At 30.3% G+C, this 15,667-nt stretch overlaps 2 protein-coding genes across 2 annotated transcripts; both read right to left on the bottom strand.

Annotated features, from left to right (window-relative positions):
• Window positions 1–2,594: 2,594 nt before the first annotated feature.
• LOC123212421 (membrane protein PM19L) lies at window positions 2,595–3,721 on the bottom strand. Its single transcript, XM_044631547.1, has 3 exons — window positions 3,462–3,721; window positions 3,206–3,383; window positions 2,595–3,048 (listed from the first exon to the last, which is right to left on the bottom strand). Exons 1-3 carry the CDS (start codon window positions 3,589–3,591, stop codon window positions 2,811–2,813), a joined length of 546 nt encoding a protein of 181 aa, XP_044487482.1. The 5' UTR covers window positions 3,592–3,721; the 3' UTR covers window positions 2,595–2,810.
• A 944-nt stretch (window positions 3,722–4,665) lies between these two features.
• LOC123211559 lies at window positions 4,666–5,912 on the bottom strand. Its single transcript, XM_044630365.1, has 3 exons — window positions 5,651–5,912; window positions 5,125–5,485; window positions 4,666–5,041 (listed from the first exon to the last, which is right to left on the bottom strand). Exons 1-3 carry the CDS (start codon window positions 5,910–5,912, stop codon window positions 4,666–4,668), a joined length of 999 nt encoding a protein of 332 aa, XP_044486300.1.
• Window positions 5,913–15,667: the final 9,755 nt, after the last annotated feature.

Here is a 15,667-nt window from a genome sequence, read left to right as displayed (position 1 = left end):
AATTGTTGGTGTGCAAATTTGTACCAATAAGAAGTATACCAAACCAATGAGATTTAGGTACAAGAATATGAAAAGTCAAAGTGGAAAAAGATGACACGTGGGTTTTCTGTGGTTTGAACAAAAAATTTTAGGACCTACATCCATACAATGTTGCTATTAAATTGAATAAAAAATATTATGAGAAGATGAAAAGGTTGACTTCTTTTTTCTTGATCTTATGTCTGTTCTGTTAATTCATTACTCCTTACTTATACTTTTAGTATTGGGGTTACATGTGAGTAAATATAGTAATTATGAGTTTAAATGTGGTAGTACCTTTTGAAATGGAAGGTAAAAAAAGTGCACTTAGTTAGTTGTTGCTAAATTTTAGGAAGTGAATTTTGTTATAATTGGAAACTTTCTTTTAATTAGTGCCAAGTTATTGCTAAGGTCATGGTGTTTGTGGTCTCGAGTATCTTGTTGTGAGGCTTCTAGAAAGTAGTTATCTTCTTCGAGCTTTGACCCTTGGATACACTACCCAAAGTCAATTTATATTAGTCACTATCTACTAATTGTTACTTGTGAGAATTGTGTTTAAGGGGTTGATTTTGGACTCTTAACCCATAATATTCATCATTCATCTTGATTTTTGGTTGAGTTTTCACTTTTAAACATCTAAATTTTTTCAAGTGGTTCTTTATTCATTTCATCATCATCAAATTGATTTGGTTTTAAATGTAGTGTCTCATTAAAACAAATTAAGAAAATTAATTTGTTTTTTTATATAACTTTATAATTTTAAAAATGATTTATTTGCCTATTATTATGATGAGAATAATAGTTTAGATATCTTATAATATATTTGATAAAGATAACAACACCAAAAGACAAAAAATTGTCATATTTTTTTTTTAATGAAGGGATTAAATTTTTTTCTTTATTGAAATAATCGAACTATTCAATTTTACTTTTGAATGGATCAAACTTTTCAATTTTTTTTTAATTGAAGGATTCAAGTTCTTATTATTTTCTAATAAATGTATCAAATTATCATCTAACTTTAAATAACGTTAAATATGAATGATGTAATTATTTTTTCATTAAAAATGTTGAAGTGTACATTTTATGCAATGAGATAGACATTTTTATGTTGATGTGAACATTTGCAACTCACAAAAAAATTAAAATATTTTTTTCACAAATTTATTTCCACAAAAATCACAAATTTCTCTCATAAATAAACAAAATAAACCTAGATCAACAAGAAACTCATGGACAATTATAAAAAAATAATTTACTTGGCTTTCAATAAAATATCATTCTAAAAATGAACAAAATACACTTAAAAAATAAAATGAAGCAAGGTTAATCTGATATAAGCATCATTCTTATTAAAAAAATTTCAAACATATGAGGTACATAATAAACATTTTGTAGAAAAAATACAGTACATTTTAGAGATTAGATTCATTTTTATATGATAATATACATGTTTATATCCTTCAACAGGAAAATTTAAAAATTTTGTTTCTTCAATAAAAGAAAGTTTGATTATTCATTAGTGAAAAATTATTTCTATCATCATTTTTAAATTAAAACAAAATATTCGTATCATTAATTTTTAACAACGTTAGAGATTAGATTTACTTTTGTGTGATAAAATATAAATTTTGTCTTTTTAATTCAATCCCTTAAATTGGAGTTCAATACCTTCATCAAGGAAAAAATGATAATTTGATACCCCTGGTATTATTATCTTTATTTGATAAGAATATCATTTTTAGACTTGATAATTCATTTCATTAGATCGTATTTATATTGTATTGATTTAAGTTTTGGGTTAAAAATTCTCGTTTCTAAATTTGACCAAAACTATATTCTAATTGATTTGACATAACCTAAAATTGATCTAAATTATGTTTTTTACAGGTGTAATTTGAGTAAAGTTAACTAATATTTGGCTCAAGATTATTAAGCTAATAATACCTTAACTTGAATTCAAACTTGAAACAGAAATAGATGATTCGAATTTAACTAAAAAAATTATATTTAAATATCTTTATTTTTTAAATGTTACATTTAAACCTTATATTAATATTACATTTGAACCTTCTTGTGAGCCCACCAAGCCAATTAATATCAAACTTTTTATTATAACCAATTGATATCAAACTTGAATTCAATTTAAAAATAAAATCATTTTTTTTTTATGATTAGTTAATATCAAATTTGATTCAACTAAAAGTAAAAATTTGATTTAAGTCAATTTAAACTCGAACTTACACCAACATAAGTTCAACTCGACTATGAAACTTAATCCCGACGAACTCTTGTCAAACCAATATCAAGTTTCACTTTGAGAGTTTTGGTGTTTTGAATTAAGCCCCCATAAACATGTAAACCAGGCCAACCAAAACTCCCCAAACTCGAGCACAGTAGTACTGTATCCCAAATCTCAGGCTTGTCGATCAAATTGTGCTAGCAATTGAACTTAAATAAATTCAATTCAAATCAAACATTCAATTCAAATCTTATTATATTCGAGAACCAACTTTGAGTGGCACAGAATAGAGGAAAATCATGCAACATTGCAGAATCACCACAAGAACACCAAGTAAACAAAGACAGCAAAAAGTCTGTTGAAATTACGGATGATACAACAGGATTCCAGTAATACAAACAATAGCCAAAGTAGCAACACTACTTACAGACGCCACAAGTAGAATAAAAATAAAAACACAAAGAAACATTAATATCAGCTACCAATAACTGTTTTGGATAATGCAGATGATGATACTTAAAACCATCAACTCCTACATTTCATTCTGAATTCAAACCCTAGAGCCAGCCACTGCACCGCCTCCCTTGTGCCCTGCTGGATCCACACCCCCCGTCCCCACGCCATAGTCGGTGTCTCTGTAACCTGGTCCATATCTGCTGCTAAACAAGCCAGCATGAAGCAATACGAGATACAGAAGTTGAGTGAATGTTAGGATTATGATAAATGCCTCCAGCACCTTCAGTCTCCACCCCCTGTGCCCTCCTATGTCTATCTCCTTGCAAGCCAACCTGCACAAATTGCAAACATTCAAACATTTTAAATGCCCGAATTCCTATATTATATGATTAACAGCACTTTGTTTTTAAAAAAAAACCTATGTGATACGTTTATTATTGGCATACGGACTCCATAAAGATATAAAGATAAGTGAAAATATTAAACTACCCAAAAGCTAGTGCAGTCAAGGCCCATGCCACTAAAGAAGACGATCCTGCCGAAGCGAGACTGTCACTTCTCCAGGCTCTGATGTGGTAGGCTCCCACCAGCTTTGAAGTTACCCCAATAACGGCGGCCGATATAGAAAATATCAGAAAGAACATTGTTGCACCATTTCCTCCAAAACCTGAAAATCAAATGTCAATTTGGTCACTACCAATGTTAAGTTTCAAAAAAAGGAAAGATAAAAATTAACTTAACTTACTGGGGTGATTAGTTTGGCCATTAATGAACCTGTTAAGACACCAGCTAGCAAACCCGAGAACGATAAGATACATAATCATGTTGAGGAACAACAATGGAGCCGCTATATTTCTTCCCACAGTCTGAGCCATCGTGATTAAATTTCTTCAAACCTAAAACCCCCAAGAAAAAAATTATGACGTTGTTGTTTACTTTTTGCAAGACTGCAAATTCTTCACTACACCTCTTCAAAGTCTTTGTTTGTGCTTTCGGTAAGGCTGAAAATCCTGGTAGCAATGTTAATATAGAGGTGCTAGGTGTTTGGACAAGTGATACGTGTAAGGCAATTAGGGTTTGCATGCTTGTTTCTGGGAACAGGTGGTGGGACACGTGTCGTAATGGGTCTGACGTTTCTCGTGAAGCTTTCTTTTTATGGAATCTCGAAGTTTGTTTACGAACGGTGCCTATCCATCTATAATCAGAATGGATGTTATCTCCTACTTCACGTGCTAAAAAATTTGTTGTCTACCCTACGTGGATCAGATGATCAACGGCCTTGATTAATCTTTGTTGGTAAAAGAGATTTACATAACCCAGGAAATGTATTTAAGAGATTTGGATTTTAAATTGAAAAATATTTTATATTTTTTTAATATAAATTTTAATTATACAAATAATATATTATCTTATAATTAATTATTATTTTATTTTTAATATAAATTTTTTTAATAATATGATAATATATTATTTATATATTAAAATTATATATCAAAAATATCTTTACATAATTTTATTATTTTATATATTGTAAATAAGGATGCCATTTAAAAACTTTTTTATAAGTATATATAAAAATAGTGGAGGCCAAAACAGGCATCCGAACAAAAGAAGAAACAAACCAAGCCCACCATGGGAACAGTCCACCCAGGCGGCAGAAAAACCCAAAGACAAACCCCTGCGAGCTACAACAATACGCTAGCAAAGAAAAAACAAATCTTCTATTTTATTCATTTGCAGGAAGCTTAGAAAGGATGCAGCCTCTTTCACCTACCACCCGAATAATGTCTCTATGAACGCTATCCAGATCTTTGCTAACATTTGAATAGATTCGGTTGTTTCTTTTCCTCCAACACCATGTACACCGTGGCACCAAGGCAAAATTTTCCCAGCGAGTTTTTCAAGTTTCTCGTTTTCCGGTCTGTGGATATTTGCCTTATAAAAGAGTTTCAATCTCCTTGGGCAGGATTGAGGCTGCATCTCCTCATCAAACGGCTCCATATTTCGTTGGTGAAAGAACAAGAGAAGAACAAATGATCCAGGGACTCTGTGGCTGAGTTACATAAGCGGCACGTGGCATCTTGAATAATTCCAAGAATGGCTACCCACACCAAAATGGCATGCTTGGGAATGTGGTGGTGGTACCATACAATATTGTACCAATCTACTTTGGAATTTCTCCTCCTAGTAGTATCCCAAGCCTTCTTTATGCTAAAAGTTCCGTGCACTCCATTCCCCAAAATGACTTTGTCCTCTCCTCCTCTAGGAGGATTCAACACTGAATTCTTAAGCTCAAGTAAAGCTTGAGAGTTTGAAGCGGGCCATCTCCAAAGCATTATCCACAATAATATCTTCCGACTCTCGCATGTCTCCAAAGACCGGAGTCATAAATAATTCTATTTCCAAACCTTCTAGCTATTGGCCCCAAATGGTGCCAACTTTCGAACCAAAGGCTACAATTTTCGCCATTACCAATATCCACTCTAATATGTTTTCTAGCAACATCTCTTAGTTTGAGGATGTCCCTCCAACACCAAGAGCAATCATTGGGGATGTCGATCTCCCAAACATTTTTTCCTTTGAGGAGGACTTTGTAAGTCCACTCTACCCAAATAGAATATTTATCCTTGTTAGCGAGGTTCCAAAGGTGTCTTAAAATTGCAGCCTTGTTCCAGTCACTAGACCTCATGATGACTAAACCACCTTTATCCTTAGGAAGGCAAACCACATCCCAAGCCACCTTGGTTTTGTTATAATTAAGCTCACTCCCTGACCACAAAAAGGACCTAGGATGCTAATCAATAAGCTTGTGCACCGAACTTGGGAGGATGAACATGGAGGACCAAAACACTTGGATGCTCCAAAGAATAGATTTAATAAGGGCAAGTCTTCCAGCAAACTACAAAAACTTGCATTTCCAAGAGGAAATTCTACCCAAAATCTTCTCTATAAGAGGTTGGCAATCGTCAATGGAAAGCTCAATTGAGACAAGAGGCACCCCCAAATATCTAATAGGAAGTTTTCCTTCATCAATCTTAGCAATATCTCTGAGTTTGTCTATATCCTCCTTGCTTATACCTCCAAAGAAAATATTACTCTTAGCATGGTTCATCTTCAACCCAAACCAATTTTGGAACTTACCAAGCGGCTCAAGAAGAATGGAGAGGGATTTACCATCAGCATGACAAAATAACATTAGATCATCGGCAAAACATAAGTGAGTAATTTTATAGCCTTTTTGCATCTCCAATGGAATTTAAAGGAACCATTCAACGTTTTTTTTCAAGAAGACAAGAGAGGATCTCCATAGCAATGACAAAAACGATAGGGTGAGAAGGGGTTTGCTTGTCTAAGGCCTCAGAAGCTACTAAAGAAACCAAACAATTCCCCATTGATAGCAATGGAAAACTTAGGGGAAGAAATGCACACCTCAATCTACTTTATTAATCTTGGGTGGAAGCCGAAGACTTTGAGAATGGTCAAGAGGAAATCTCAACTAACCGAATCATAGGCCTTCATGATATCAACTTTGATAGTACATCTTTTGATTTTTGAAGAGGCTCTATGGTAATTGCGAAGTAATTCTTGATAAAGCAAGACTTTATCTCCAATCTTCCTTCACTCTATAAAGGCTCCTTGACCTTTAACAATCAACCAAGGTAAAGCACCTTTAATTCCATTGCCTTAAAAATTACGATTGGTTTAGTTTGCACTATTGTTTTGTTTGAATTAATAAATTTTTGAAAATCAGTTTTCAATTTGAATTACAGTTTGCATAATTTTCAAACCGAACCAAACCATAAACCGTATTTTTTTAAAATATATATATATAACTAGATTTGACATAATTTTTCAAATAAGCAATGAAATGTACAACTTATTGTCTTATATTTATTTTGTCATTAACTTATTTGTATATTATATATATTTTATATTTATTTTACAGGTTTCTATTATATTCTTAAAAACTATAATTCAATTAATTTTATTAAATAATATATATTAAAAAGTGAATGATTTTACAGTATAACTATGCGTATACATTTTTAAATACGCATATGATATGTCTTCAAATAATTAGATTATAATTGAATAATTGTAAAATAAGGATAAAATTACATAAAATTACATGATAACACATCATACATATATCTATTTATATATTCAAAAATATATACACAAAGTATTTCGCATGACAGAATTCCTCCCTAAAAGAGCCTATACCACTTAGTAGTGCTAATTTCTCCCGTTTACGAATGGCTCTTAGATGAGACCACATCAATAAATGCTGAGTAGAACACCAAGACTATAACCATAGAAAAAACTGAAGGCTGTACAAATTTCTACTTCCTCACATATATATGATTCATATATAGTCCACATTTTATATTTTCTTTGACAGATTACATGGCATACTCAAGAACAAGCAAAAATTATTGCACATTGTGGTAACAACTTGTTCAAGGAATTTCAAAAAGATATGCAAATAAAACATACGAAAAAAAGTCACCTCATCTCTGGCAGGCCACCTAGATGATAAATACAAAGGAACAATAGTCCTAACAAAAGCAACTATGATGAAGACTGAGGTCAATCAATAAGATTTATAACATAATGTTTTCTGTATCTTGGGTGGGGGTAAAGATAGAGATTATAAGGAGGAGGGTTCAATATTTATTGATGTTTGCTTGAAAACTCAAATTCGAGTCAAATCAATAGATATTCAGAATCTAATGTTTTTTAAGTCAACAGATCTCATCTTGCTCATCATTCTTCTCTACATATAAATAACACATTACTAGTATAGCTTGTCTTATGAAATATGGTTAACTCTATATATATACACTACATGAATCATATGTATTCATATTGGATCTGACTATAAAGTCTAAAGTCACAGGATTACTTCGTACACTGGTACGATTTTACAATAAGTCATTAACTATGATTTTATGAATATATGACTTATCATTATTTTGTCATGTTTGAAAAACGGTTTCCTAATAGCCTATTTATATAAACAAAAGAATTATTTTTTTATTAATAAATTATTTAAAAGATTATATAAAAGATGAAATATCTTAAAACTGACAATACGAATAGTTCTTAGGACATACACAAATACAAGCATGATTATTTTCTATAAAAGACGAAGAATCTGCTTAAACTAGGATTTTTATTTCCGAATCTTACATCCTTTCATTGAGCCAATAGTTGACAGGGAAATAGTTACCGATCAATTAACCGTTTAAACTAAGGCTAATCTAAGCAAAGCATGGATAGATTATAAATTAAGAAAATTAATTATATAAACTTGGATTAAATTAAGTTGAGCTGAGGTTTATCTTAGATTTTTGCGACAAAGAAGCTATTAATTTAAAAATAATAAATCATACTTGACTTTCATGTGAGCAAGATAATCAGCAACAGCGGTGACCTCCATCCTTGCCTCCGTCTCCAACGTGTAGCTTGACACTGGATACATTTTGATGACTGGTGACGTCACCACTCTCTTTTCTCTTGGAAATTTTGTATCAAACACTTCTCCTTCTCTTTTCTCTTTCTCGACGGTGCAGTCAAGCAAGCGTAAATGTTATTGTGGCATCATTTTAGTTTTTTAATTTCCAAAGGGTTCAGCTTTTCAACTCATGAGAGACATGTAACCTATTTGAGAATCCCTTATGAATGTATTATTAGTATGATTTAAATATATGTAAAAGACTGTTTTTTTATTTTTAATCTCTAAAAAGTTCTTTAATAAATGGCCAAAGAACTATGTCCCACCCAAGTTTTAGCCAGTCTCAAAAAGATATCTAAAATTTTTTAAAAACTTAAATACTCATTCATAAATTAATTGTTATTAGAATTTTATGTTAAATGCAAAGGTAAATTCATCATTTTATCAATAATATTAAAAAAAATATAATTTTATCTTATTTTTACCCTCAAATTTTGAAAACTTACATTTCACCATAGCCTCAACTTTAAAAAGTAACATTTTTCCCCTTGAATCCCTAGGGTTTTCTTTTGTCTTCGATAACAGCAACAGTGGTCGTCACTATCTCCACCTTCAAAGCTCCAGCATCAATGAAGGATGACATTTCTAGATGAGCAAGGGTCATCCTTTGTCAATGTGTCTAGACAATGGTTTGTCGACATCAAAACTTTGAAGTTGGAGACAATGGTGGTTGTCGTCAACAGAAAGGGAAGAAAACCCTAAGAATTTGGGGGGAAAATGTTACTTTTTAAAGTTGAGGTTACGATGAAATGCAAGTTTTCAAAATCCATAGGGAGAAAATGAGATGAAATTATATTTTTTTTCTAGGGTTTTCTTTCCTCTCCAATGACAACAACGATGGTCGTCACTGTCTCCACCTTCAAAGCTCTAGCATCGACGAAGGACAACGTTTCTAGATGACCAAAGGTCATCCTTTGTTGATGCATCTAAACAACGCTCCATCGACACTGGAGCTTTGAAGTTAGAGACAGTGGTAGTTGTTGTCGATGGGAAGGGAAGAAAACCCTAAAAATTTGGGAGAAAAATGTTACTTTTCAAAGTTGAGGATGTGGTGAAATGCAAGTTTTCAAAATCTATATGAGAAAATGAGATAAAATTATATTTTTTTTTCCTAGGGTTTTCTTTCCTCTTTGATGGCAACAACGGTGGTCATCATTGTCTCCACCTTCAAAGCTCCAGTGTCGACGAAGGACGATGTTTTTAGACAATCAAGGGTCATCCTTCGTCAATGTGTCTAAATGACCCTTTGTCGACATCAGAGCTTTGAAGTTGGAGACAGTAAAGGCTATCGTCAACGAAAAGGGAAGAAAACCCTTGGGATTTAGGGGGAAAATGTTACTTTTCAAAGTTGAGACTGGGTGAAATGTGAGTTTTCAAAATCCATAAGAGAAAATGAGATCAAATTATATATTTTTTAGTATTATTAATAAAATGATGATTTTACCCATATCTCTAACAGAAAATCCTAATAACACATAGATAAGTATTTAGGTTTTTAAAACTCTTATCCTAAAGATGTACTTTTGAGATTAAGCTAAAACTTAGGTGGAAAATAATCCAATGGCCTTAATAAATTTTCAAAAACTATTTTTGGTAAAGAAGAAAACCTTGACATTTCAATAAGATTAGTTATTTTTTGTCATTATATTCTAATATTTTATAGGCCAAAAGACTTATTCCCACCCAAGGTTTGATGGATATCAAAACTCTTATCTTTCAACTTTCAAAAACCCAAAGTCTCACATATGAGTTGTTAAAATTAATAAAATTATTTAATCTAGGGATAAAATCGTTATTTAACCAATAATTAAAAAATATAAAAATTTATATTATATTTCTCTAATCTTTAAAAATTAACAAATTCCTCTATAATTAAACTTTAAAAAGTTGCATTACCCCTATAGGGTTTCCAATTTTTAGAACAGTTTCTCGATGAATGGCCAAACTTCTCTCTCTCTCACAACTAGCAAAATCAACACCCTCTGGCCTTCTCTCTCTCTTCTTAGGGAATCGTCTTCACTGGAGAAAATGAGTCTTCATTTGGACAAAGAAGAATCATCTTCGTCCAAACAAATCAATGAAGACACTCGTCTTCCTCGATTCTAGATGAGTCTTCGTTGATTTCAAAAGAATCTATAGAGATGTTTATCTTCCTCAATTCATTTGAAATCGAGAATTATATAGATAAATCATTTCGAGAGATACGACTTTCAAATTATCGGAGAGCGAAGGACATCGTCGGGAATGATAGAGATTGCCAAAGAAGACGACTATTCGTCAGGAAATTGTTTTGAAAATTCGAAACCCTAGGGGAGAAATACAACATTTCAAAGTTTAATCCTAAAGGGAATTTGTTAGTTTTTTAGGATTTAAGGAGAAATTGTATAAATTTTTATATTTTTTAAAATTACTGATTAAATAATAATTTTATCCTTAGAATTAACGAATTTTCTTAACTTTAACGGTTCATTAGTGAGACTTTAGGTTTTTGAAAGTTAACAAGTGAAAATTCGGATATACATCAAACCTTGGGTGAGAATAAGTTTTTTGGCCTTTTTTATATTTTATAATTATTTGAGAAATTATTTTGTCAAACCAAATAATTTTTTAACTCTTTTATGTTTTGTATTTTAGAATATAAATAACAGCCATGAGCTTAATATTCATATATGACATTCAAGCCAATAACTTTGAATAATTATACAAACATTCAAGCTAGTAAGTATGAAAGAAAAAATCATCGCTTAAGCTAAATTTTAGGATAGAGATGTGCAATAACATATGATTAATTGGTTTGAGAAATTTATGGTATGGTATGGTATGGTGTGTTAAAGCCTAAGCCCAAAACCAGAAAAATAAATAAGGCTTAGGCTTCGGTTTTGTCTATCAAACCTCAGATTTTGTGTTTAGAGCCGGTTCATTGGGTTTCTAGCCCCAATTATGATCCTTTCAAAGAAAAGAATGTTTCGACTCAATGCGAAGAAACTTTTACATCCCAAATTTCTCTTCAACATTCAGAAACTAGTAGAGGGAGGTCAAGCAAAAAATATGTGGACTCTACTTTCAATCAGATAGAGTTCCAATTCCAATCAGTGGTCATTACTCGGGTAGCCCCTCCCCTCCCCTGGGTGAAAAAGTGATTTATTTTTATTCTTGCAGTTGAGCCACAGATGATCAACAAAAAGAAGAACTACCATAATAAGGCTTTCATGTATAAACTGATCTGGAAGTTGAAGCGGTTTGTAACTGTCGTAACTATATGATGAATGTAATTATCATAAATATTAAAACCATTAAAACTATATGAATATGACGCACCAAATATAATAAATTCAATTTAGTAGTATTTATAACACACAAAAAAAAAATTAATTATAAATCATTTTTTATAAGTCTACCAAAAATAGTTATTAAATTAAAATAAATATTTTTAGTAGAAAATAATAAAATTCTACCAAAATGCTTAAGACTAACTCTTGCAAGTAAATATTCAAAGTTAACCCAAAAAAAAAATATATCCAACTAACTTGCACGATGTTTCAATAAGTCATAGATAAATGATGCAATTATAGTGTTTGGTGATATAATATTAATTTCTTTACTTATTTGAATTAGAAAATAAAGATTATATGAATTAAAACTTTTTCAGTCAAATAAAGAAAATGAAAGATATATTAGAACAATGACAATTAAAGCGGTCAATTCATATCATGATTTTAAAAAATTAGATCGCATTGGCTTAAAACTCAGATTTAGTTGGATTAGTTTAAAAAAATTAATTTTTTCTAAATTTATTATTAAAACCTAAATCTAATATTTTATATATCAATTTTTTAGCACGTATATTATCAAATTAAATTTATTTTAATATTAAAATAATTTATATTATATATTTAATAATAAATTATATGAAATTATTTTAAATATTATTTTTAAATAGTTAATCAATGTCATCACAGTCAAATAGTTTGATTGTCAGTTGGACTAAACTGACCTCTCTATTAAGTCGATACCTGATTTGTTTCAGAAAACATGCAACACTTTCAAAAAGAATAATAAAAACAACACTTTCTAAACTTATTAAGCATGATGATGACGTCTTCGAACCAAACTTATTAACCTAATTTGTTTGTATATTGAGAGAGTAGATGTAAGTTTTTGTATTTAAAAATTGTTTAAAATCTATAAAGGATCAAAACTTGTCTTCAAAACTTAAAATCTATCTAACTCATTTTTCATAACTATAAATTCTACTAATAATTTTTGTATAGATGAGTGATTAATATTGTTTATTGGAATTAATTTTTAGACAAAAAAATTAAAAATCCAAAGATGTTGATGATTTGTTATTGATGGGTATAGGTAATTTTCATTATAGTTGCAAAGAATATCAAAAAGAGTGAGGCTAATTTTAGCTATTTGGTCCAAAACCCTCCATTTGGCCAAATGTCACAGAATCAACCAATAAAGGGTATTTGTTCGCACCTTGGTTAATGCAACCCAAGGGTCAAATTGTATCTCTCTAACTAGTTACACTATCCCATTATATCTACTCTATTGTACCTTCGATGAGCAAAAAATGGAGCCAATATCACCATCAAAACTTGATTCTTCAACAAAATAATCACCACAATATATATCAACAATCAATCAAGGAAAACAAATAAAAAATCACAAGAGAAATCTGAGTTTTTCTCTATCAAACTTATTTTAACTCAATTTAATCAATTTGATCGACCACTGTTACTTTTGATCAAATAGTCATGATCTAGCTATTGCTTAGGTAGATCAGGCAGCCATAACTTGGTCATATAGGATTACCAAAAGGCAAGAGCTAGAGGGAGTGAATGGAGAGAAGGAAAGACAAGAAAGAAAGAGAAAAAGTACAAGGAGAAAGAAAGATAAGAAAAGAGAAAAAGGAGGAGGAGAAAGGGACAAGTAGGAGATCCAAGGAGAAAAGGAACATATAAAAAAAGATGAAAGGAGGAAAAAAAAATGAAAGAAAATTATTAAAGGCATACATATTTCAATTCAAACTATAAAATCAAATCAAGTAATTCAAAAATTTAATTTGATTTGGTTTAGTTTATAAAACAATATGGTTTGAGTTGATAAATTTTAAAAAATAATATATGATTTTAATAAATTTTAAACCAAATCATGAATTGTATTTCTTTAAAATACACATAGCCAAATCTCTATTACCCACCTAAGTTTGATGAAATGATATTCCCACTAAAGAAGTCATTTTTCCACCTATATGTTAAATTTAGTAAAAAATTTAAAATTGTTGAAATGACCAAAAAACAAAAATTATCAAGTTAAATAAATTTTATCCCCAAAATTTATTAAATTTAAATAACAATTAAAAAAATACAAATACAAATATAAATATAAGTGTTAACAAAGTATAATCGTATATTTGTAGTAAATTATAATTTTATAAAAATGTAGTGGTGTTACTGATTTTTCAGGGGGTTTTCAAATTTTGAAAAAAAATTGAAGATGTTTTTAAAATTTCAATATGCACTTCGATAGTTTCAAAAATAATCATCTAAAAACTAAATATAATACAACAAGTCCTATATTACACCACTTTTTTTATATTTATTTTGTTATTTTATTTACATATTTATTGTATATATATTTCAAGTCCTAAATAATTATAATTCAATTATTATTTGTTAAGTAGGAAATATTTAGAAATAAATATTTTTTAATAGATTCAAACTATAATTCAAACAGAACTAAACCATATTTTTTAAATTTGGTATGATTTAAAATGTTTTTTTGAGTCTTGTTTGAAAAAATTTTTTAATTGCACCACATCGAACGATACACATCCCTTAAAAACTATGCAAAAGAGAAGATTAAAAAAACTCGATTGAAGCATTGTCGGTACCAACTCAGACCAAATTTTTTAAACATTTTTTAGAATTATGGAAATTACAACGATTTTTATACCCATATATTATAAGTTTTTTAAATGGAGTTACAATTTAGATGAGATTTTGAAATAAAAGAAAATTTTATAAGGGGTGGGACTTGTGGTTACACCAAAATTTTGGTGAAAATAATAATTTACTCTATATTTTATAAAAGATTTCGAAGTGGGTGACTTTTAAAAATTAAATTTTGTTTATTATATATTAATTACCATATTATCTCTAATAATTAATAAAAATAAATATTTGATTAAATGTTCTTCAGGTGGACAAAGTTGATTGGAACAATTCGCACCACCGCAAGGATATATTCTATTAGATGATATTGCCATTTTAAATTGTTCTTTAGGTGGGCAAAGTTGGGACCAAATATTGACTTGTTAATTGCAACAAGCAAGTTGAGTTGCTCATAAGATATTTACGAATCAGTTCGTGTTAAGTTGGGTTTAATTTGATTGTTATCGAGTGGAGCTTAAACTTATTATTGTTTAATTTGGTAAGTTTATGAGCTTGTGACTCAACGAAATTTGATTATTTTCATTTCTAATGAAAATGATTTGTTTTTACCAGAGTTAAGAAGGAAAGAGAGTATCGAATCTGTCATCGAAGGAAAAAAAGAGAGAACTCCTAACAAAAGAAAATATAACTTTTTAAAGTTTAAATTTATAAAAAAAAATTATTAATTTTCAAGATTTAAAATTGGTCCTCCTATTGACCTCCTCGAGTGAACACTACAATATTGTCATCATCATCTGCATAAAACAATTATAATTCAAAGATATAAAAATAACTTTAATACCAAATAATATAAATTTTAAAAGAATCATATCTCAAATTTATATTTTTCAAATCTCACATATTGCACTTAAAACACCACTCTAATATCAAATAATACAAAAATTAACAAAATTATACATCAAAAATTAATTAATGAATTCAAGATATATAACATTATACTAAAAATTTATATTTTTTAATATAAGATATCAACTCTCCTATTTTATACTTACCGCCTGACATAATTCGAGCACTTTCGCATCAAATTTAGGGCTCCAGGGTAGCTGCGTTCTAGATTCTCAATCAATCCAGCTTACTAACATTTGACTGGCAAATTGTACTCGGTTCCATGAATAAAGTAATTAACTTCCCTCAGATTTTGCGAAGACTTGAAATAAAAAGCCATAAAAAATACAGCTGAAAACAGGAAAACAATACGAAATTGTCTTAAACTAAAACTCTAAATTCAAATAATCTCCACGTGGCAGACTCTGTCACGAACATAGATATCTCCGCCACCAATGCAGGCCATTGACGTCATATTCCGACGGCAAGTTCACATAAACTTTAATTGATTAGACAGAACAGCCGCAGAAGAGGAAGAAGAAACCGAGGATGGAGACAAGAGCCACTGACTCCACCGCCGTTACCAAACTCCATAAGACGTCGTCCATGCTCCTCTCCAACACCGAGAACAACTGTTCCCATCTT

This window comes from Mangifera indica, chromosome 3 (genome assembly GCF_011075055.1).
Source record: "Mangifera indica cultivar Alphonso chromosome 3, CATAS_Mindica_2.1, whole genome shotgun sequence".
NCBI lineage: Eukaryota > Viridiplantae > Streptophyta > Magnoliopsida > Sapindales > Anacardiaceae > Mangifera > Mangifera indica.
The sequence above is the reverse complement of the archived record's forward strand: the minus strand, read 5'-3'. Positions and strand labels throughout refer to the sequence as shown.

Coding starts and splice junctions, on each gene's coding strand:
- LOC123212421 (XM_044631547.1), bottom strand. CDS start 3,591: ATGGCTCAGACTGTGGGAAGAAATATAGCGGCTCCATTGTTGTTCCTC. Junction 3,384..3,461: donor TGGCCAAACTAATCACCCCA/GTAAGTTAAGTT, acceptor TTTGATTTTCAG/GTTTTGGAGGAAATGGTGCA. Junction 3,049..3,205: donor TTGACTGCACTAGCTTTTGG/GTAGTTTAATAT, acceptor CAATTTGTGCAG/GTTGGCTTGCAAGGAGATAG.
- LOC123211559 (XM_044630365.1), bottom strand. CDS start 5,912: ATGTTATTTTGTCATGCTGATGGTAAATCCCTCTCCATTCTTCTTGAG. Junction 5,486..5,650: donor TCTTATAGAGAAGATTTTGG/GTAGAATTTCCT, acceptor TTTTGTGGTCAG/GGAGTGAGCTTAATTATAAC. Junction 5,042..5,124: donor TTGGGGCCAATAGCTAGAAG/GTTTGGAAATAG, acceptor AATGCTTTGGAG/ATGGCCCGCTTCAAACTCTC.